The 23,698-nt window shown below is 47.2% G+C and overlaps 1 protein-coding gene across 1 annotated transcript in view; it reads left to right on the top strand.

Annotated features, from left to right (window-relative positions):
• Positions 1-23,698, top strand: part of MAP3K15 (mitogen-activated protein kinase kinase kinase 15) — a 133,019-nt gene that overhangs the window by 103,168 nt on the left and 6,153 nt on the right. The window contains exons 15-23 of the mRNA XM_058535537.1: positions 1,751-1,884; positions 4,144-4,271; positions 6,026-6,156; positions 6,393-6,498; positions 15,656-15,813; positions 20,169-20,352; positions 21,212-21,368; positions 21,790-21,964; positions 22,782-22,967. Coding sequence (XP_058391520.1) covers positions 1,751-1,884; positions 4,144-4,271; positions 6,026-6,156; positions 6,393-6,498; positions 15,656-15,813; positions 20,169-20,352; positions 21,212-21,368; positions 21,790-21,964; positions 22,782-22,967 — 1,359 coding nt within the window. The remainder of the gene's footprint in view (positions 1-1,750; positions 1,885-4,143; positions 4,272-6,025; positions 6,157-6,392; positions 6,499-15,655; positions 15,814-20,168; positions 20,353-21,211; positions 21,369-21,789; positions 21,965-22,781; positions 22,968-23,698) is intronic.

Below are 23,698 nucleotides of genomic sequence, written 5' to 3'. Positions count from 1 at the left end.
AAATGTCAAAGGGATTCATTTTAATAATTGAGTCAGGTACTCAAATTCTTAGCTTACAATCAAGGTTTGTTGTAGAAACGAACTGAGGGATGCACTTGAAAGGTAACAGATATGGGGGCAGGGAAAGGTGTGAGATAAGAGCCTTTTATGGAGCAGGCTGATGTCTGGCTAAAATCAGACAGTGATGGGGACCCATTAGTAATCTTAATTGTATGAGCACCCCTGAAGTAGGTGGGAAGAGACACACACATGCACACATGTTCTGTGCACTTCTATGAGTAGGCATAGTGGAGCAGAGAAAACAGCAGAAAGGATCCCTTGCTGCCTCTGCTTTAAATAAGTATTGCTCAGCCTAGAATTGCATTTGTTTATCGTTGAGAAGAACCAACTGGAACGCAGCTGTACAACAACTTTTTTTTTTTTATTGAGGTCATGTTGGCTTATAACTGTGTAAATTTCAGGTGTACATTATTATATATCAGTTTCTGTATAGACTGCATCTTGCTCACCCCCAATAGTCTAGTTTTTATCCATCACCATACATATGTGCCCCTTTACCCCTTTTGCCCTCCCCCCACCCCCTTCCCCTCTGGTAACCACCATCTGTTCTCATCTGTATGTTTGTTTACTTATCTTCCACATATGAGTGAAATCATATGGTATTTGTCTTTCTCTGACTTATTTCACTTAGCATAATACCCTCAGGGGCCATCCATATTGTCACAAATGGCACGATTTTGTCTTTTTTTATGGCTGAGTAGTATTCCATTGTGTGTATGTATATATACCACATCTTCTTTATCCATTCATCCATTGATGGACACTTGGCTTGCTTCCACATCTTAGCTATTGTAAATAATGCTGTAATGAACACAGGGGTGCATAAATCTCTTTGAATTGTTGATTTCATATTCTTTGGATAAATACCCAGTAGTGGGATAGTTGGGTCATATGGTGTTTCTATTTTTAATTTTTTGAGAAATATCCATACTGTTTTCCGTAGTGGCTGCACCAGTTTGCATTCCCACCAGCAGTGTACGAGGGGTCCCTTTTCTCCACATCCTCTCCAACACTGTTGTTTCTTGTCTTGTTAATTATAGCCATTCTCATGGATGTGAGGTGATATCTCGTAGTTTTGATTTGCATTTCCCTAATAATTAGTATTGTTGTACAACAACTTTTGATGATAAGATCAGGAGAACAAAATAGCAATCCTAATTTTAGGTCCAGTTCTTGCAGTATGTGTTTATTGCTAGATCCATACATCTAAAAGGAGGGAGGGGAAACCCAGCATATTTACTTCGTATTAAGACAATTTTAATTTTATTGACCTTCAGTTCTTTTCTGGGCTACAGAAGGAGGTTTGTTTCCTGACAAGTAGTTAAGGGATCGTGCAGGAGAACACCTATTGGGGGTACTTGACACGCTTAAAAACATTTTTAAATTGCAGCATTAAAGTGAGGAGAAATCTCCAAAAGGTGAGCTGGCTAAGTTACATCTGAGCCATATTTTTAAATATTTTGGATTCCATTTCATAAAATTATGTTATGAATATATGAGTAACTGAGACTTCTACCCCTCTAAAGTAATTATTTAATGAAAAGTACATAACCTAACAAATGTGACCTGCCTGGTACTCCAATAATGTTATTTATAAATGAAGAAAAATTGCGGGACAATGTTTGGACTTTTTGGGGCTTCTCTACCAAAGATTGTGTGCTTTTTTATCTTGTTACTTTTCCTTCTTTAGTATGAGTATGACCATGATGTGAAGGGTGACAGAGTTGTGCTGGGGAGAGGCACGTACGGGACCGTGTATGCCGGAAGAGATCTGAGCAATCAAGTGCGAATAGCCATCAAAGAAATCCCAGAGAGAGATAGCAGGCAAGTCAGGGGCGGCCCTTCCATACCCTTCAGTTGCCACCTCCACACCCAAATCCCGTGCCCCACACTCACGGTACAGAGGACTTAAGGATGAAAGCATGTGTCAGCCAAAAATTCGTCCTTCTTTTATAGTAAGGGTCATTTGCTTTGTTCTCTGCATATTATAAATAAAGAAAATGGAACAACTTCACTCAGAGGCATGTGGATTGCAGAGAGTCCTATTTTAAAAGAAAACTTTAGTTTTATTTCCACCCATCAACTAGGTCTAAAGTTTTACATTTTTACATAGATAGTTGTTTGCAAATATTTAAAAGTGTGACTCAGTGCTTTAATTCATATTGTAAGATTTTAAATGGCTATTATTTATTCAGATGTGTCATTATAGAAAATTAAATGTGGTAAAAAGAAAATTAGCTTTTTATAGTACAGACTTTTTCTATACCCTGCCCTCCAACCTCACCCGTAGATTTTGAGCTATTACTAACTTGTTTCTTCAACATTTTTTAAGAGTCTAATTAAATGTTTATTCCTTTTTAAATTCATAACCCACCTAATTCTAAACAAGAACGTTGCAGTGTTGACTGTCAAGTGTTTTTATAGAGAAGCTACATACACAGTAAGAGCCACAGCAGAAGAAACAGTAGCTCCGTGCTCTCCAGGCATGGTCAGACCACATCTGCAGCGTCGCCTTCAGTGCTGGACACTGATGGACACGTGCAAACCTCCCTCCCTCCAGGTGGCCAGTGAATTATCAGGGATGGGTTACAAGTGACATCTAGCAGCTGTAAGACCCTTCATCATTCATTCATTCACTCACTCGTTTGTTCATCCCTTCATTTTTAGTGGAATTATGTTATGATATTTGAATTATAAGACAGATATAAGAATTATAAGACAGCCTGAAATGAACTCATCCAACTTCTTCCAAGGCTGAGGAAGATTAAATGACTTCTCCAAGGACGTGAAAAAACAAGACTAGGATCCAATCTGTTGAGTTCCTTGACCAGTATTCTGTCTCTTATTCTCATGATGCATAAGGTGTTAGAGTTGTTTTTTGGGGGAAATCACTGGCGTGTCCCACCTCCTTCAGTTGGTTGCAATAGATGTTTCAGTTTTTCATTGCTGATACTTGTTCCTGGGATTTTAGAGCTAGAAGGGACTTTAGAGACTGTATTGTTCTGTTCTCTAAATTTACAGGCTGAAATGAGGCTATTGGGCACCTTCTCTGTGCCAGATTCTGGGCTGGCAGTGGGGACTGAAAGGTGACTGGGATACTGTCCTTATCCCAGAGTGCTCCCGGTTTGGTAGGGAATGCAGATACCTTGCCTGGGAGTCAAAGTGACAAGTGCCATGATAGACGGGTACACAGGGTATTTGTAAAACATAGGAGACGAATGAACTACTTTTCCGGGGGGAGTTGTGGCAAGTTTGAGAAAATAAATCATCTTTGAGCTGGCCTTTGAGGGATGAGTAGGAGTTCATCTGGCAGAAAGGAGGCCAAAGCATTCTATGCTGAGAGAAGAACAGAGTTGTTAAAGCCCAGAGTGTATTCAGGAATAACAAATTGTCTGTTGTGACTTGCGTGTTGGATGTGATGCAGTGGGGGGCTCTTGAGATAAGGCAAAAAATTTTAAAAGATATAGTCCTTGTAGACCTGAGTTTGAAGGTCGTTGTGTGCTGTGTTAAGCAATATGGTCTTTATGTGGACTTTATGAAGAGAAGTGATATGATGAGATGTGTGTTTAGGAAGAGGGAATATGGTGGCAGGGGAGGATAGACTAAAGAGGCCAGAGGCTGGAGCTGGGAGGTCCATTAGTTGGCTGTTGCTATAGTCTGGAGTGAGTCTACGGAATGAGACTAGAAGGCAGCTGAGGACAGAACCTTCTAGAACACCACCCTTCATGGGAGGCAGAGGAAGAGGGGCGGTGTTGAGAGAGGCAAAGGATGGTTGGAGAGTTCGGGTCGTAACCATAGCGATAGTAACAATAGCAGTCATTCGCTGAGTACCTGCCACACCCCAGGCACTCCACTGGGTGCTTAAGAAACGTGCCACACTTTGGGCCCCAGCAGCCATGTGTGGCTGGTGTTAGTATGCCCTATTTTACAGATGGGAAGTTGAGTAGTCTCATGGGAGCCAAGGGAGAGGACGTTTCCAGAAGGAAGGGATGGCCAGCAGCAGGGCAGGGACTGGCAAGGTGCAGTGCAGACCCCAAGCCCCTAGGATTTGGCAGGTGACGCCGGAACTGTCTTTCCTCCTAGGTACTCGCAGCCTCTGCACGAGGAGATAGCCCTGCACAAGTACCTCAAGCACCGCAATATCGTCCAATACCTCGGCTCTGTTTCCGAGGACGGCTACATTAAGATATTTATGGAGCAGGTGCCTGGGGGTGAGTGGTCGATGGTCTTCTGGTCTCACACTCTGAAAATCACTGATGAAAATATAATGTGAACATCGTTATCCTTCCTGCCAGTTACAAAATGGCAGACCTTTTAGATGTGTGGGAGCATTTGTTTCTCAGAAGAGTTGGAGACAAACTTGTCAATGTCACACAAACAGTCTATTTCTGGTTTGTTAATTCAATCATCAAATATTCATTGAAGATCTACTGAGTGCCAGCTGCTGGGCTGAGCGCTGGAGACAGAGAGATGAATAAAGCATAGTCTCTGGCCTGGAGGCCTTCACAGTCAAGGAGATTAAAGACGGTTTGGAGAAGAGGGGACAGAGGTTTTTAAAATGACATTTCAAAATAACATGTTGACAGTGAAATCAAACACCAGTGCTTTATCCACAAAATCTCCAAATGCGGGCAATACAGTGCAGGGGTAGGAGTTCCTCGGATCTGGAGCCAGGCTGTCTAGTGTGAATTAGTCCCTCCATCTGTAAGCTGTGTGAGCTCAGGCAAATTCTTTACCTCTCTGTGCCCTCAGTTTTCTGATTGAATAAATGAATTGTAAAATTGGAGTAATAATAATTCCTATAATAATTGGAGTAATAATAATTATTGGAGTAATAATGACCCTACCTCAGTGAGTTTTTGGATGGATTAAATGAGATAATGTGTGTAAAGCTCTTAAAGCAGTACCTGGCAGAGAGCTCTCAGTAAGTGCTCATTAAAAAAAAATAATAAAATTAATGATAATAATAAAGTAAGAATGATAATTATGATCTGAATACAAATGTAAAAACTTCGGTTAGAAATCTGCATTCATTCATTCAACCAATAGTTATTAAGAGCCTACTATTCTATTAAGAGCCTAATTGTATACATTAAGAGTCAGGCATTGGGCTAGATTTTGAGGGTTACATTACTATAAATAAAGTACAGTTTCTTCTTCCCTCAAGTTGCTCATAGTCTAGCAGAAAATATGTTAGTTGCTGTTCATGTGAATTGATATTCTGGGCATGAGGACAACAGAGTTGGCAACAGAATTGGAGATAGATATGCGTGTGCCCTTTTACAGATGGGGAAACTGAGGCCTAGCAGGGTCTTATAGCACTGTGTAAGGGGTGCAGCTGAGACTGGCTGATGCCGAGGGCCTGCATGATGACCTCTGAAACAGGTGATCAGCATGCAGAGAAGGGAGGTTTTCTTTTGGCCCAAAGGTTCAATGTTTAATAGTATAATTGGAGGAGGGGATTGTTAAGATGGTCCTGCCCCTATGATCTGGCACTGGGGCCTCCTCACAATGAGGATGGAGAGACCCAATCTCTTCTGATCCTAGTCCCGGTCACCCTAAAGGGCCCCTCACTCTGCTCCTGTCCACTTCGGATGTCAGGGTGACATGTGACCCAAGCTTTGACCCAAGCCATTGTGCTCTCCTCCTGACTTTGTGCAGCTGAGCAGAGCTAAACCTAAAGGTGGCCCCGCTGAATTTCAGGGGTCACAAGGGGTTCCTGTTCACCCTCCCACTCCGGTCAGGCTGACGTGCTGATTCACCTTCAGTCCCTTCCCTGGCTGCGCTGCTTGCACGTCGGGGGAACAGACAGCAAGGGAGGCATGACGCTAGGGTTAGCCCAGATACAGTGATGCTGGCGTGAGTGCTTCCACTAGGTTAGGACCATCACCTCACTTTATTTCCCTGAACCCTTATAATGGAATCTTCGTCACCCTGACAAGTTTTCTGCTGTGTCCATTTCCAGGAAGCCTTTCTGCTCTTTTGCAATCAAAATGGGGGCCAATGAAGGAGCCCTCCATCAAGTTTTACACCAAGCAGATCCTGGAAGGCCTTAAGTATCTCCACGAAAACCAGATTGTGCACAGAGACATAAAGGTACTTGCTTGTCTGAGCCCACAAGGCTTCGTTTGTGCATCTCAGATCAGGCGAGCTGCTGGCGATGTCTGCAGCTTGATCAGCTCACAGAAGGGAAACCATTGAGCATGACAGTCCCCGGAGTGCAAAGTCGAGTCTTCCTAGAGACTTGTGACCGTTTCTTAAGGTCCAGATCTGTGTCATGTTAGTTTGTTTAAATCTGTCTTTAAGCATTTGATGTTCTTCCTTTTCTAAAGGGTGATAATGTCCTGGTGAATACCTATAGCGGAGTTGTGAAAATCTCCGATTTTGGAACCTCTAAACGTCTTGCAGGAGTGAATCCATGTACAGAGACTTTTACTGGTAAGCAGAAGGGAGCTTGGTGTGGGGCGGCCACCTTGGAGTTAGGCTTGCTGGGCAAGCTGCAGTCCTTCAAGTGTTACTTACTGAGCACCTCAGCACAGTGTGGGCGATTGATAATTGAAGTGGATGGCATATTGTCCCCAGCTTCAAATTGTTTGAACTTTGTCATAATGATGCACTTAGCCAGCTACTTGTGACAACAAGATTGCCTGTCTTCAAAGCTTGGGTAGGTGTAGTGCTCTGCTTGAGGTTTTCCGAGGGTTTCTAACCAATCAGCAGAATGGTCGCCTCCCTTTGAAGTTAATAGCACATTTTTCAGAATCGTGGGTAATTCTGAATAACAGTATTCCTCAGACAACTTATTAGGACATTTGATTGGTCTATCATAAAAATAGCCTTTTACTTTAGTGAATTCTGGTACCTTGTGCTTTGATATGCTTATGTTTCCAAGGGAGTCTAATTCTTCCAGGGAATATGGTATTCTAAGTGGGTTTGAGGAATTGGATCTTCTTTTCTATATGTCAGTAATGGAATCATTTAAGTGTTGAGAGGGACTGGCTTCAAAGAGTGGTATAAAATTGCCAGCTAGCTTTCCACTTACAAGACCAAGGAGTAGAATGATGCTCAAAAGCTACCTATGGTTTTTTGAAATTCCTGCTTAAAAGCAGCTATAGTAAAAACTTTGATCCTTGGAAAGAAGTGCTGATTTTGAATAAGCAAAGGTTTATGGTCCCCTAAGGTGTAATAAAGGGATCACAAAGATTTTGCTTGATGGAATTATGAAACAGCGCTTATGATATTATAGCTCTGCCATAAGCTGTAAAAGACAGATAACTGTTGTTCTCTCTCGCTGTAGCACCAAGCTGTAGAGGGGACAGATTGGCCTTAGTTTGGGTGAATAATATCAAGCGTTGAAAGGCTTGTCTTCAACAAGAGAGTTGTTGTCTGTTGGCCACTGGACGCCCACAGTGGAGACACATTCCCTGTCTAAGATAAAGGGGGAACTTACGCATCAGAAATGACTTCTCAGTTGTAACACCGGGGGAGGTACATGCCCATTGCCCTCAAAATGGGAAAATATTATACCAGGGACTCCACCAGAATCTCCCAAAGAAAGAGTGCATTGAATTTTCATTCACTGTTTCTGATATAAATATACATATATCAACATGTATAGATGAGTATGTATGTATGTGTGACTGGCACATTTTTTTAATACCCTAATTGAAAATGACTTATATTCTCCTGTTTGGAAGCCACCAATTAGCTTAGCAATATGTAGCAAGAGGGACTCTGATATGACAAGGAGTTATTTCAAGACCTAAAACTCCCAACAATTTATCTTGTAATTAGCATCCCCAAAGAGGGAAAAAAAAATCACAAAACACATGTATAATTCATGTTCACATATCACATTTTCCCCAGTAATTGGCTTGAGGAAGCATGCATTTTGCATTGCAAAATAATGCAGGGGTATTTGGGGGATAATAAAGAAGGGGTCTCATTTTGGGTAGGAAATTCCCCTGCATACAATTACTCTTTGCAAGACAGAGCGGTTCTGTAAAGAAACCTCAGCTGGTTGGTGCGGAACTTGGAACTCTGATTGGGTGCCGGTAGACGTGCTGGGACTTTTCCACACAAATGCCCAGAGGCTGTCGGAGCCTGGAGGGAGAGCCAAAGGCTTCAGGCAGCTTCTTGGCCCGAAGCCCTCCCCTCCTGTGTTCCTCTAAGGGTTTTCTCAGCTGTTGGCGTAAACCAACTAGAACAGGAGGAAGAGCCGTTATGGCCAGGATCAGCGGCCTTTGCTTTTGTTTTTTTTAACAGCTTTATTGAGGTATAACTTACATATCGTAAAATGCACCCATTTGAAGTGCACAATTCAGTGGTTTCTGGTAGATTTTCTGAGTCGTGCAGCCATTGCCACAATCCATTTCCATCACCCCCAAAAGGTCCCTGTGCCACTTTGCAGTCAGTCCCCATGCCCACCCCGGCCCCAGGCAACCACTCATCTACTCCCTGTTGGTATAGATGTGCCTGCTCTGGAGATTTCAGAGAAACGCCATGATACAGTATGTGGTCCTTTGCATCTAGCTTCTTCCACTTCACATCGTCTTTTCAAGGTCCGCCCGTGCTTCAGCACGTATCAGTGCTTCGTTCCTTTTCTGGCTGAATAGTGTTCTATTATATGGATAGACCACATTTTGTTTACCCATCTACCAGTTAATGGTCATTTGGATTGTTTCCACTTTTTGGCTATTGTGAATGATACTGCTGTGAACGTTCACATACAAGCCTTTGTGTGGGTATATGTTTTCATCCCTCTTGGGTAGATACCCAGGAGTGTGAAAGGGAGGAAGACTGTCCTCTACCCACTGTGGGTCCTTTCTGGCTGGGCTACAAATTAAATTGACATGAGACCAAATAGCAGGAGAAAAATCAAACAAAGCTTTATAACGTGTATACATGGGAGAAACCAAGGAAACTGAGTTTCTTGACAAAATGGCAGAGGTTCTCTTCTTACCTAAATAGATTTAGGTAAAGACAAAGGAGGATGTTGGGGGTAGGGAAGTCAGAAAGCACAGTAATCAAGAGTATGCAGATTTAAGTCCTCTCCTTCTGTACTTATAAGAGTTTCTAGAGATAAGGTCATCCCCCCTCTTCCCAGTACAGAGAGGGAGATACCTTTACAAATGGAGATTTCCCTTACAAATATAAATGTTTGGTAAACAGAACTTTGATAAGAATGGGCTTAGCAAGGCCCCTCCCAGTCTATCCATACCCAGAGTTAAATTCATTTAGGCACTTATTGGGGGAGGTCAAGTGTCCATCAGAGAAAATAATCAAGGTAAAGAGACATATTTTGAGGGGGCCAATTTTGATCTCCCACAAGTCGAACTCGAGACAGGAACCCTGTTCTGGTCTATGGCTGTAAACATTCTTGGTTCAAATTCTGGCTCAACCATTTGCCAGCTGTGTGACCTTGGGCATGTTACTTAACCTCTCTGTGTCTCAGTTTCTTCATAAGTAAAAGAGAGATGCTCATAATACCTATTTCATAGGGTTTTTATAAGGATTCAACTGAGTTGATATTGATGAAGTGCTTTGACCAGTACCTGGCTCATAGCAAGTGCAACTGAAGTATTTGTTAAAGAAACAAAATAAATACTACTTTGCACTTAGAAGTCACAGGTTATTAGAGCTGGCAGGAGCCTTGGAGAGAATCGAGTTTATGTGCATAACTAGCATGTTGAACCTGTCGGACTCAGAAGGCGTAATCATAAAAGCCGTTTTATTTTTGTCTCCCACTGCCCTTTACAGCCTTCCCAGAGCAGTAGTCCTTTCTCATGACTTTTCCAGCCACCCTTAGATAACAAAAGTGGAAATCTTAATTGGCACTTTGAGAAGCAAGCATGATCTGAATGCAGTAATTGAAAGGGTTGGGCTAAGGTACTCATCAGCACTCTGGTCCTCATTGGATGGGCAGACTTCTCTCCCTGTCCTGCTGGCCCAGGGGCAGGCAGCACAGGGGTCGGGGTGTCGGCTTTCTCCCTCCTCCCCCCACAGCCTACTCACCAGCCGCAGGAAGGAGAGGAGAGGGGCACGGAAAGTTGTCACTTGGCTAGCACTGTTCTAAGGTGGCTTTGTGGGCTCTGGGTTTGGCTGATGGTTACTATTAACTCTTTCCTGCTGGGTCCCTCTGAATATAACTCCCATGTCCTGGACAGGGGCCTGTCCTTTAGCGGACTGCCCCTGCCCACCCCTCCGATCTTTTACCCCTCACGGTGTATCCACCCCTGCAGCTTTTTCTCTTGAGAGATCCAGGCCCTGAAAGATTGTCTTGGGGCAGGATTCCCTTTAAAAAGACCCTAAAGCAGTATTTCTACAATGGGTCCTGCATCTGGTGTCCAAGGTTCATGCATCTTTTACCCACTGTCGAGAGGGTGTGATGATATCCCCAGACCCTATGGTCTCCCACTCTGCTGCTGTAAGCTGCATTTGTTCCCATGGGACCCAGTACACTGTGCAGCATACCTGCAGGGGACACATACATATGGAGCTCTGAGTGGGCCCAATGACAAGCCCTCAAAGGCTTTGGGTTAGGAGGAAGTGGTGCCCCCTCCCACCAGGCCCATCCCTTGGTCTGGGCAACTGGGGTGGCCCCTGGAGCCATAGAAGGCTGCACCTTACTTCTCTTTTCTCAACTTCATCAATATTAAATTTTGAAACTTTGGGCTCTAACACTATCTTGGGGGCCCATGGAAGGTGCTAACACATGCAGCCTTCTTTCAAGTATGATTGTCCTGAGGGAGGGTGGACCCCTCAGCACAGCTCTCTCTAGAGAAGTTGTTTTCAAGCCCACCCCCAGTCTCTACTCTCTGAACCTTTTTAACCCCTTGATCTGGGCGGGAAGCCTCTGTGAGTTGTGTAACCAGTTGTCTGAGACCCCCTTAGAACTGTGCACCTGTGGTCCCGGTCTCACCCCTTGCCTTGGTATCTGGATCATATCTTGGCACTTCAGTCAAAACTTCTAAATTACTGTCCTCTGCTGTGGGTTTTCTTTGCTGGTAATTTGAAAATCCTGCTTGGGCAATTGTCCAGGAGCCTCCAGTGGATTTCATGTCCCAAGGAGGCTGAGGCAATGCCTGTGGGTCTCCTGATCACCTTGTTCTGAACTCTGCACCACTGCACTGGTGTAGGTACCTGAGAGTGTGGCTGGCTGGCTGATGGAGTGACCAGTATGGTGGGCATACCTTGGAGGAAATGCAGTTTAGGGAGGATATGAAACCCTTAAGAGAGCTAGATTTAAGGCAAGCAAACTTTCCAGGATTTCTGCATTATTCAGATGCACCCCCATGGCGTCTTCACTTGGTTTTCTCGACAGAAGCCAGCCTTTGGTACAGCTGATGCACACCCACAACATGCACCCCACCTGGGACAGTCCCTTGACTATTTGAAATAATCGCGTGGATCCCATCTCTCTCTGTTGGCTGTTCCCTGTGCGTGGATGGTTTCCTATGAATACGGTAGTAAATAAAATGGAGCCCCCAGTTTTCCACCATTGCTCTATGCCTTCCAGTCGTGTGGAAACAAGTCACATTATGGCTTTGAAAATCCTTGCATCAGCTGCTCTTATTCAGGCAGCGTTTTCTTCAGTGGTGCTTCCCTGGATTTGTTACATAGATCAGCGATGTCATGGTGTGTAGCTCCAAATTTGGAGACAGGAGACCTGAGTTCTAGCTTGAGCAAATCCCCTAGCTTTTCTGAGCCTCAGTTTCCTCGTGTATAAAATGGGAATAACAGTAGATAGTACCTTCTCTGCCCGCCCTTACGGAGTTGTGAGATTCAGGTGGACAACGCTACATGGAGACGCTTTGTAAGCCATTGAGTGCTAATTGAAAGTCAGACATTGTGGCCAGCAGCCTCCAAGATGGCCCCCAGTGATCCCTACCTCCTGGTATGCACAGCCTGGTATAATCCTCCCCCCCTTGAATGCTGGCTGGACTTAGTGACTCGCTTCTAATGAATAGATTAAGGCAGAGTGGTGGTGTGTGACCTGGAGACTAGGTCAGAAAGGGCAGTGTGGCATCCCTCTTGCCTCCTTTCTTTGGATCACTCGCTCTGGGGGAAGCCATGTCTTGAGCAGCCCTATGGAGGATCCCACATGGTGAGAAACTGAAGCCTCTTCCCAATGCCCACATGAGCTTAGAAGTGGATCCTCCAGCCCCAGTCTAGCTTTCAGCTGCAGCCTAATGAGAGACCCTGGGCCAAATCCACCCAGCCCAGCTCTTCCTGGATTCTGACGCTTGTGAGATCGTATCTGTTATTTTAAGCTGCTAACATTTGGGGTAATTTATTACATAGTAATAAATAACTAATACGGATGTCACTAAGTCCCTACCTTTAGATAGGGTGATATTCACTATGGTTCCATATAAAGAAAATCTCCAAATTGAGCGTTAGGCAGACTTATCCTCCAATTACGAACAATTGTACTAAGGTGGACAGTTATTCGACCAGGGTCATTAAGCTGTTGCAATTTGGTTCAGTACTATTTTCTACTGTTGCATAACTTTGTAACAGTTTATTCCTGTGTTCTTGTAAGAATTAGCTTTTAGTGATTGTGTTCGTCAGGATCCAGGTAGGAAAATCGAAATCACCCCAGTTATTTTTACAGAGAAAATTTAATAGGAAGAACTGGTTCCTGGGACTGAGTTATCAGAAAGCAGCCTACATCCCTAGGGCTTGGGGCAGCACAGGGGAGGGTAGGATTTGAGCCTTTCAGGAGGGGATGCTGTGCCACTGGGCTGGAGCAGGCAACTCTGGGGGGGCAAGATGAAGCTGATTCTGGAAATATGGAGGGTGGGACAAAAAAGCTAGAAACTGGGGGCCGGCCTGGTGGCGCAGTGGTTAAGTGCGCACACTCCACTTCGGCAGCCCGGGGTTCGCAGGTTCGGATCCCGGTGCGCACCGACGCACCGCTTGTCAAGCCATGCTGTGGTGGCGTCCCATGTAAAGTAGAGGAAGATGGACATGGATGTTAGCCTGGGCCCAATCTTCCTCAGCAAAAAAAAAACCAAACCTAGAAACTGGAGTTGAGCACTGCTACTAGAACCAACTGAGGGTCCAAAGTGAAGCTTGCTCAGAGAAACAGCAAGCAAATGGGGAGGAACAAGTAACCTCTTCCTTCCTCTTTCCTTCCAGGCTTGCTCACTTGCTCTCTCTAGCGCTGCCTAGTGGCAGAGCCTAACGGGGAGCAGCAAGCAAAGCAGAAATGTGGTCTGCAGAGTGCCAGACCGTGTCATAGCAGCGCGGAGGGATAATAGCTTAATAAACAGCACCATGTCATCTTTCCTTAATTAATGAATTATAGATTAGTTAGAAGGTACATTCCCTGCCAAGGCCTCTCCTTCTATTATTCGCAGCGGTAGGAGCCTGGAGGGGATATTGCGTCACTGGAAGTTCCCTTCCTGCAGCTCTGGGATTTCCTAACAATGCAGCAAGTGCTGTGAGCCTCCATCTTGCCCAACCCTGCAGCCAACTGAACACTTTCCCGCCGGGCTTTCAGCCCCAGAGACCAAAGCTGTCATTTCTGCCCCACTGATCTGTCATGCTTACTGATCCAACCCGATTTATATTAAACTTTAAATTAGTAAGAATTAAATAAAATTGAAAATTTTTTAAATTAAAATTCATTTCTACAGTCTCACCAGCCACATTTTAAGAGCTCAACAGTTGTATGTGTCTAGTGGCTACCATATTGAACTGCACAGAATAGAACATTTCCATTATTGCAGAACATTCTATTGGTCAGAGCTGTCCTAAAGTCTTTCAAATGCTCATAGGAAGGAAAACTGGTAGTAAGACATTGGATCTTCAAGAGGAGGATGTAGTAGGTAGCTTCTTGAAACGTTTTTTTTAACCAATGAGCCCTTTGTTTTCATTGCTCAAGACTCAGGAAACCCACTTTGGTTGCATGATCTTGAGATAAGCACTTGAATTTCTCTGGGCATCACTGTTCTCTATTCACGCCTTGGCCAATGTCATCTCTGAGTTCACTGTTTATTATAAACCTCTTCACCAGCACACAGCACCTGCTGCTCTTGCTTCCACATTTCCCCTTTCTTCAGGCTTGGTTTCAAGGAAAACCAAAGACTTGACTCCCAGAGCTCTTTTTTTTTTTTTAATTTTTATTTATTTAATTTTTCCCCCAAAGCCCCAGTAGATGGTTGTATGTCATAGCTGCACATCCTTCTAGTTGCTGTATGTGGGACGCGGCCTCAGCGTGGCCGGAGAAGTGGTGCGTCGGTGCGCGCCTGGGATCCGAACCCGGGCCACCAGCAGCGGAGCACAAGCACTTAACCGCTAAGCCACAGGGCCAGCCATTCCCAGAGCTCTTGACAGCCCTCCCTGGCCCGTCTCTCCAGCAATCCTTCAACATCTCTTCTCCTCCCAGTGCTATATCTGATCACCACCTTCCCTGTGGCAGCCTCTGGTGGCTCATGACCCACAGGAGAAAGCACAAAGTCAGAGCCTTTGGAACACACAGTTTGCTATTTGGGCTGCACCCTGGCCACTGCCTCCTTAATTTTTAATTCTTAATTCCCTGCCCTGTGTCAAATCACTTGTGCTTTCCTGAACTCACTCTGTACTTCACACCCATGGGCCTTTGCTCAAGCTCTTCCCCTTGCCTGGAAGTCCTCCCATCCCTTTGTCCACCTCTTTGACCTTTGAGGCAGGAGTCTAGTTCACTGGCAGCCCCATCTGCTGCCCCTTTGGATCTGCCTCCACGTTCATAGCAAGGTCATGCTTTACCACACCTTTTCCCAGCCAATGACTGAGTATGGTGGAGGTACTAGAACCAATATGAGACTCTTCCAATGGGCAACTTGGGTCCAGGGACTACCCAGTGGCCTGACTAAAGCTGTCTCACAGCTTTTCTGCCATCTGAGACTCTTCCTACCCAATTCTGCCTTCCTCCTCTTTCCCAGGTGTCAGACTTGCATTGCAGTCTGACAGCTCTCCCTGCCCATCCTGCTCCCTCCCCCTTTCTCCTTCATACACTTCTCTAGTAAATCTCTCATATGTCTAATCCTGTCTTGGCATTTACTTCTCAGAGACCCAAATTGACACAGCTATAGCTTTTCCTGACTCGAACCAGGCAGAATCAAGCACTTTTCCATCCATGTTCTCAGAGCCCTCTGTGTACAACTCTGTTATAGCCCTTTCTATATTTTACTGTCGCCGCCGCCACCACCACCACCACCACCACCACCATCATCACCATCATCATCATCATCATCATCATCGTCATCATGTCTGTCTCCTCCACTAGGCAGCTCCTAAAGGTCAGACACTGTGTTTCTTGCATTCTGGTTTCCCTGTATCTAGTGTGCGCTAATATGTGCTGATTGAATTGAATTGGGCTCATTTATCCTTCAAGGGGCTGAGCAATCCTTTCTCAGCATGACTAGTATTAAAGGAAGGCATGTTGCATGTCTCTGGTCAAAGAAAAGATGCAACCATACTATTTATGCATGAAACCAGGCTCCATCTGTCATTAATGAGAGCGTTAAAGTTCACGTGTTTGTTTACTAATGGTCCACTTAGATTTTAAGCAATATGGTGTCCACGATCTTTATTTTTTTTTTTCCAATAGGCACTCTGCAGTACATGGCACCTGAGATTATTGATCAAGGACCTCGCGGGTATGGTGCCCCAGCTGACATCTGGTCCCTGGGCTGTACCATCATTGAGATGGCCACCAGCAGGCCACCATTCCATGAGCTCGGCGAACCGCAGGCAGCAATGTTTAAAGTAAGACATGTTTGCTGATTTAGGTTGCTGGTGTTGGGGAGATATAAGGAAAAACAAAATCTTCTCCCAGTCCAGAAATTTCTCCACTATCCAAAGATGGAAGAGAAAGAAAACAGTTTTATTATTGAATAAGCATTACATCAGAACGTGATGCCCGTCATAGGCAGTCTGCTAAGAGGTTGCAAAGACAGAAAGAACTCGCCTCCTTTTATCGAGCCAAGCAGTACAACCCTTTCCATCCATGTTCTCAAGGGAAACACTAGCTAGTCCTCAGGTGCGTGGACTGGACAGCACCGTTGGTCACAATGGTTCATCCACGGTTCACCTGGTAATTGGGGCCACCATTTGCGTTAGCTAGTTAGCTTTACCGCCCCCTGCCCGCCCCCCAAATAAACTTCTCAAATCTTTAAGACAGGAGGTAGTTTTGGAGCGAGGCACCGCTGAACTTAGGCCCGTACCCTCCCGCAGAAATGGAGATGGGGCCGGGGGCGCTCTTCCTTGATGACATTTCAAAGAGGTGGCCCCCAGGTCCTTGAGAAAGAGTTCCTGGCAAGAGGCTTATTTAGCTTTTGAAAAGATTTACATACATCTCAAGGGGACAGAAAACTTACACGTTTTCTAAAGTGAATGCTCTAAGAAAGGAGACGTCTCTTCCCTTATTTTCAACAGAGGGAACTGAGCCTCTGTATTTTGAATCTCTATCTGCCCTTACCCTGGGTAAGGTGCAAAGGCCACGGGGGGGCTGTGTCTTTGGAGGGCAGGTCTCTGATTGGGTTTGGAGAGGTGGTACTTTGGGTATCAGATAATGTTTCCTTTGTCAATCTACAAACCTTCGCAGAGCTAACGGAAAGGGCACCCAGTGTGTTGAGGCTCACATAGAAGCGATTGATGACTGTGGGTGGGGGTTCACTGCTGGGCACGTTCCCTTGGGAAGGAATATGCTTGCTCGTGACCTCACGGGAAGCTGATGCCAGGACAGCCCTGGGTGCCCAAGGTCAGGTCTGTGGCTTCTGGCTCTGTGTGAGCTGGGAAAAATTTAAGAGGGGCTGTAGCCCTGAGTCCATTACCAGCAGTGACCTTCCATGGGGCATTTTTGTTCACCCCAAGACTGAGAAGGAAGAGAGTGGGGTTGCAAAAGGCCAAGTGGCCACTGCTTATGGACAGCGAGGTCACAGTGCATCGAAGCAGCCTGATGGAACATGATTCCAGAGGCCTTTCTTCCTGCTTCTCTGCCAGGCGTTGGGGCCTCTCAGCCTGTCTACCCCGCAGCCTCGCCGCCTGCGTCTTTGCCGGGCCCTCCAGCTCAGCCTCTTCGGCAGTAAAGGACTCAGGCACAAGTGCAGGTTTCTGCCCATGAGCTGCGTGCAGCCCGCTCAGTGGGCTCTCAGTGCTGGGGGTGCCTTGGCTGCTCCCCCCAGCCAGGCCCCTGCAGAATGTTCTCAGAGCTTCCCACCCTCCCAGCAGCTGGCAGGCAGCTCCAAAGGCAAGACCTCAAGTTGACAAGTTGTCTTCTGGCCCCTGCAATCCCAACAAGACCCTGAACACCGAGCCTGGAGAACAGCAGTGACCTTCCCTCGCCCTTTGATGACTACCCATGATGGAGCCCCCTGAGGGCCATTGAAGGTCTTCCCTGCAGCTTCAGTCACAGCCTCGGAATCAGTACTAGCTGGGGCTGAGAAGAGCACCGGGGCCCACCGGAGAGCCATGGCTGTCTGCTTTCTGATCAGCTGCCAGCTTCCTGCACCCTCAGGAAACCTGTCTGAAGGCTGTGACTTGCTCAGTTCATCCACAGGGACCGAGCGACTCCCCTCACCCTCTCCCTTCCTCCTGTTTCTGGTTAGCTAATTTGCTATACAAATTCTTTGAAAATATATTGAGCTTTTTGGATGGCGTGTAAAGTCAATTTTTATTGCAAACTAGAAAGCTATTATTAAATAAATAACGTCCCCCGTGTTCTCTTTGCAAAGACTGTAGAAATTATTTCTGGGATATCTAGAATCCTTCAGAAAAATTTTAAGAAACTTCTGGGCAGTGTCTGAAACAAGACGAACTGTGTTTCCCCCAAAGGGACTCTTATGGGTTTGTGTCCCCTAAAAAAAGATATCTTGAAGTCCTGACCACTAGTACCTCAGAATGTGACGTTATTTGGAAATAGGGTCTTTACAGAGATAATCAAGTTAAGATGGGATCAATAGGGTGGGCCCTAATCCAGTATGACTGGTGTCCTTATAAAAAGGAGAAATTTGGACACAGAGAGAAGAAAATGTGAAAAGACACAAGGAGAATGCTGTGTGAAGGCAGAAATTGGAGCGATGCATCTACAAGCCAACACCAAAGATTGCTGGCAACCACCAGAAGCTAGGAAGAGGCAAGGAAGGACTTCCCTACAGGTTTCAGAGAGAGCATGGCCCTGCTGCTGCCTTTATTTTGGACTTTCAGCCTCCACAACTGTGAGAGAATAAATTTCCCTTGTTTTAAGCCACCCAGTTTGTGGTCTTTGTTACGGCAGCCCTGGGAAACTAATACAGGGACCTTTTGAGTAATAGCAAAGCACTCTTAAAAGTAACGTGCTTGCAGGATGCCGGAGTGCCAGGGGAGAAGCCACCCTTTCCTCTTTGAGTTCTTGTCCTGAATTTTTGTCTCTGGCTCCCCTAGTGCCCTTATCTCCCCACCCTCAGGTGAGGGGTGCCACCTGCCATGTGCGGAGCATTTCAGATCTTGGGGGTTGAATTCCGTCCAGCTTTTAGTGTTCTCAAAACCCCAAACTCATTTTTTTTAATTTTATTTTATTGTGGTAAGAACACTTAACGTGAGATCTACCCTCTTAATAAATTTTTACATTTATAATACAGTCTTGTCGGCTTTAGGCACGATGTTGTACAGCAGATCTCTAGAACTTATTCATCTTGTTTACCTGAAACCTTATGCCCATCGAGTAGTAACCCCTCATTTGCCTCTCCCCCCAATCCAAAACTCTCGAGCTGTCATCCTGCCCATGAGGAGCAGCGTGTCAGAAATGGTAAGCACACCCCAGGTCAAAGGACTTTGGGATGTGAAGTCGAAGGCTTGCAGTTTGCTCTCTGCAGCACCCAGATCTTGCTTAGGTGGGTAAGGAAGGCCACGCCAGCCCCCAGGGTTGCTGAGGAGCTAGGAACAGGGTGGATCTGGAGGACAGAATGGCTTCCACCCTTGGTTTATTAGGTGGGCTTGGAAAAGACACAGAGAAGACTGCAAACTTGAAGACAACAACTCCTAAGAAGAATAGAGTGCCATCTCCATGGGAACAGTTATGCAGGAGGAGGTTATGCAAGATGGACGAGCAGGACTTGTGGAAGCATTCTCATCTCACAGTGACATGTGACAGCTCAGCCCCACCTCCTGCTCCCCTATATTCGACATTTTGGAGTTTTTGTTCTCATAATCCTTGATGGGGACCGTGTTGGCCCCATGCTTCTTGATGGGGTTTTTGATCTGGTTCCACTGCTCCCTCGTGGTGGTGGTGGTGTCCTCGGAGGCCAAGGTCACAGGGACAGAGAGCCTTTAGCAGGACTGTAATGAGCTGGCCAGAAGTGGGAGCTGGAGCAGAAATTGTAGCAGGAGCCCACACAGGAAAGGGCAGTGCCCCCTTCCTCAGCAGGTTTTACCCCACGGGGATGAGGGCATGGGCCGTGAGGTACCAGCTTCCAGGTTTGGTCTGCATGAGATTTATAGCTGGAGGTGGAGGATTTGGGCTGTGACTGCACAGAGACTGAGAGATGTGTGTAGCATCTTTTGGGGACCCTGTGTATCAGAGAGCAGGTCACAGATGCCTTTGAACACCCTCAGAGCATCCTGCTGCAGAACCATCTCAGTTATCTTCTGCTGCATAACAAACCACCCCAAAACATTAGAGGCTTAAAACAATCACTTTTTATTTCTCCCAGTTCTGTGGGCTGACCATTGGCTCTTCTGGTCTTGCCGGGGCTCACTTGTGTCGCTGCGTCCAAGTGGCGTCTTGGCTGGGGCAGGATGCTCATGGAGGGCTTCTCCCATGTGGCTCTTCATCCTTGGCAACCTCCCTGCATGGTGGTCTCAGGGCTCCCAAGAGGACTAGAGCAGAAGCCAAAGGCACCTTAAGGCCTATGCTCTGAAGCACTTCCCCCACAATCTACTGGGAAAAGCAAGGTCCCAAGAGGCCAGCGGCGGTGGGTGGGTGGGTGGAGGCATGGACACAGGTGCGAGTCATCAAGGCTGCTCTTACAATCCATCACCAGCCCCTCAGGATGGCAGGTGTAGGAGCTTTGTAGTGAAGGCATGTACACCTGGATTCACCCAAGGCCTCACCGTCACATCTGTCGCCTCTCCTTCAAATGCAGGTGGGGATGTTTAAGATCCACCCTGAAATTCCAGAAGCCCTATCAGCTGAAGCCAGAGCCTTCATTTTATCCTGCTTTGAGCCTGACCCCCAAAAACGTGTCACCGCCACTGACCTGCTCAAAGAGGGCTTCTTAAGGCAGGTGAACAAGGGCAAGAAGAACCGAATTGCTTTCAAGCCGTCAGGTGAGGCCTACCTGGACAGCGGGGGTGCTGCCCTGGGCCCCCGGCTTCTCTGTTGCTCAGAGAGAGTGCCAGCTCTCCGGAGTGCTGAGCTTCCCACCTGGCACCTGTTTTTGTGAAGAGTGGCAGGGATTGGTGCAGTAGGTGTAGGGGTTGTTAAAACTCAACTAATGGATGTCCCTTGATTTCCTGACAGAGGCACAGGAGCCTCACGGGTAACTGTGATGCCCTCCCCCCCACCCCCCCGCCCTGTGAAAGTCTTTCCTTTGGGATTGTGCCAAGGAGGGAGGCGAGAGGTGCCCTGGCTGGGGTTTTGTGTCTTCCCCACATGCAGGGCCTGGCGCTTCATTTCTGGAGCCTGGCCTGTCCCCCTGTGCTGTTCCTGACCTTGATTAAAGGGCATGTCAGAGGAGTTAGCCTGTGGTGGCTGTCCTGCAGGCCGCTGAAGCCAAGCGAGCCCTTCTAGGGCAGTAAGTCTTACCCAGCAATGACGTAAGAGTGGCCCTGGAAAAGCTGTTAGTTCTCTTTGCCTTGGCGTGGATGGGGCCAGAAGGCAGGACAGAGCTGCTCAGCATCTGGCTCCCAGATTGGACTACCTGCCTCAGCATTTCGTGCTGGCTGGTTAGAAATGCAGAGTCTCAGGCCCATCCCAAACTTGCTGCAGCAGAAGCTACATTTCACCACAATCCCTGGGTGTTCGTGTGCACCACTTAGAGCAGCACCAGTTAGAGCAGCACAGGCTTTAGCAAGCGCCTGTGTGCGCCACCTGGCCGGAGGGGTTGCCGAGGCTCAGCTTCCCACCCGCCCTCTCTGCAGCATCCTCCTTCTCTAAACCTCCCTCCTCCTGTCTGCCCCCACACAGAGGTGGCCCGGGGTGCCGCCCTGGCCCTGCCCACGTTAGGGGAGCCCATGGGCAACAGCAGTGAGCATGGCCCTGTCTCTCCCGAGTCTGACGCCCAGTCCGACGTGTTCTTCGAGAAGGCCCGGGCGCCCAAGCACCGGCTCAGCCACCTGCTCAGGTATGGCCCGCCCCATCCACCCACTGTGGGCGCTTGTGTTCCCAGGGAGCAAAATACCTCCCGGGTCAAAACCAGATGGCCGAGTAGGTCTTTTGCTTCCTTTCTGCATGGTCAGTAGCGAGGCCAACAGTGCCAGCAAGGAGGGCAGTGTGTTCACTCGCTGCCCCTCCCCGCTCCGTCCCTTCCCCATCTCCCATCCTCTCCTCTTCTTCCTCTCGTCCCCCTTTTCTCTCCCTCTCTCAACACTGGTGCTGTGGGAGTTCGAAGGAATACTGCATCTCTTCCATCTGCCCACCTCCTGCAATTTCATCTTCCTGAGGTGGGCACTGCGGAGGATTCACCTCTGAGCCCCTCCCCCACGGTGTCCTAGCCTGGAGACTTTTCTCCGGGACGCACAGGGATTGTTCGTGTTTGTCCGCAGTGTTCCGGATGAGAGCTCGGTCTTGGAAGACCGGAGCGCAGCCTCGTCCCCAGAGGACAGGGACCCGGGTCTCTTCTTGCTGCGTAAGGACAGCGAGCGCCGCGCCATCCTGTACAGAATCCTCTGGGAGGAGCAGAACCAGGTGGCCTCCAACCTGCAGGAGTGCGTGGCCCAGGTACACGCGGAGTAGGGGGGCGGAGGACGTTTGCTAATCCTCTCCCCTCTGCCCGCGTCCGGGTCCCAGAACAGGTCCAAACGGGGACCGAGGTTCCTGCTACCATGGAACATTTACACAATTACAATAATCACCATAAGTATTTCCCAGCGTCCTTCCCTCCTCCAACAAAACAAAAGAAAATACAAAGAAAAAAAAAACTCCCCTGAAACCAATTTGGGGAACACTGCAGTGAATCCACGCATTGATGTGGCGGTGCTGCCTCCTGGTGGAAACACGCCAAATGGCAGCACAAAGCCCAGGAGCTCGCAGCATTTGCCCTGCTCTCTCGTTATCCCCCTTTTGAGCCCTGGAGCTGAGTTGACTCTCAGCTGTAGGACACACTAGAGTTGCCTCAGAAGCTGGGAAAACAGCCACTTTAGAGAGAAAGGTTATGGCTGAAAATATTTGAGTTTTAACTTATTTTGGATGGTGGAAGGTCCTTTTAGGAAGAGGCTCCTGCCCCACTATGAACTATGCCTTCTGACAAGGCCCATTGAAGGCAGGCCTTACAAGGGGTTACAGGAAGGCGGAACCATTTCTAGAGGGACTTAGTTGTGTGTGTGCCCCAGCCAGGGAGGAGAGGGGCCCACCTAACCCTCTAACAGGAAAGATGGAGGGAATTCTGGGAACAGAGACCCCTTCTCAGCCGGAGAGTCCACAATTGCATTAGCAAATGGATTAATGGACAATCTGGTTAATCCAGTTTCCCCACAATACTTCTTGAATTTTCCTTCCCTCTCACTCAAAGTGATTTTTTTTTTTTTTTGGTGGTCAGAGTTCGGAAGAGATGCATCTCTCAGTCACCCACATCAAGCAAATAATTGGGATCCTGAGGGACTTCATCCACTCCCCAGAGCCCAGGGTGATGGCATCCACGATATCAAAACTAAAGGTGGATCTGGACTTTGACAGCTCATCCATCAATCAGATTCACCTGGCACTGTTTGGATTTCAGGATGCTGTAAGTGCTCCATCTGGCCCTATAGAACATTCCAGAAGGCAGGAAGCCCACTGAAGTGGCTCATAGCCAAGACAATGGAGCTTGATTACCATCTTCTCCCATAGTCCCCATCTCTTCTCACCTGTTTACACTTCAATCCCGAGTGTCAGCAGTTTTCTAAACACTGAATATGCAAGTACAGGTGAACGGGCCGATTGCATTTGGCCACAAAGAGCAGAAGTGTAGGATTTGGGAACAAGTGGCATCTGCCAGCTGAGTAGACATGAGGTTTAAGCTTATGTGTCTGCCCAAACAGAAGTGAGCCACTCTGGGCCCAAGACCATGTCTGGTTCATCTTTGTGTCCCAAGCCCCTAACACAGAGCCTGAGGTCTCATAGGTGCTCAATAAACGCTCAGTGAATAAACAACAAAGAGGCCCAGTGAGGTAGATCTGATCACTGTACCCATCCCCTAGACCCCAGCATGACTTAGGGTCAGCTTGGAGAAAGACTCAGTCCAGAAGAAACTTAAGTCGAGTAGAAATCCTGGTTAACACTTCATCTCAGAGTAGAAGCAAATTAGAATTAGTAAGAACTCATATTTCTTAAAAGTAAAATGGAGGGGCTGGCCCCGTGTCTTAGCAGTTAAGTGCGTGTGCTCCGCTACTGGTGGCCTGGGGTTCGGATCCTGGGCGCGCACCGACGCACTGCTTGTCCAGCCATGCTGAGGCCGCGTCCCACATACAGCAACTA

This window comes from Diceros bicornis, chromosome X (genome assembly GCF_020826845.1).
Source record: "Diceros bicornis minor isolate mBicDic1 chromosome X, mDicBic1.mat.cur, whole genome shotgun sequence".
NCBI lineage: Eukaryota > Metazoa > Chordata > Mammalia > Perissodactyla > Rhinocerotidae > Diceros > Diceros bicornis.
The sequence above is the reverse complement of the archived record's forward strand: the minus strand, read 5'-3'. Positions and strand labels throughout refer to the sequence as shown.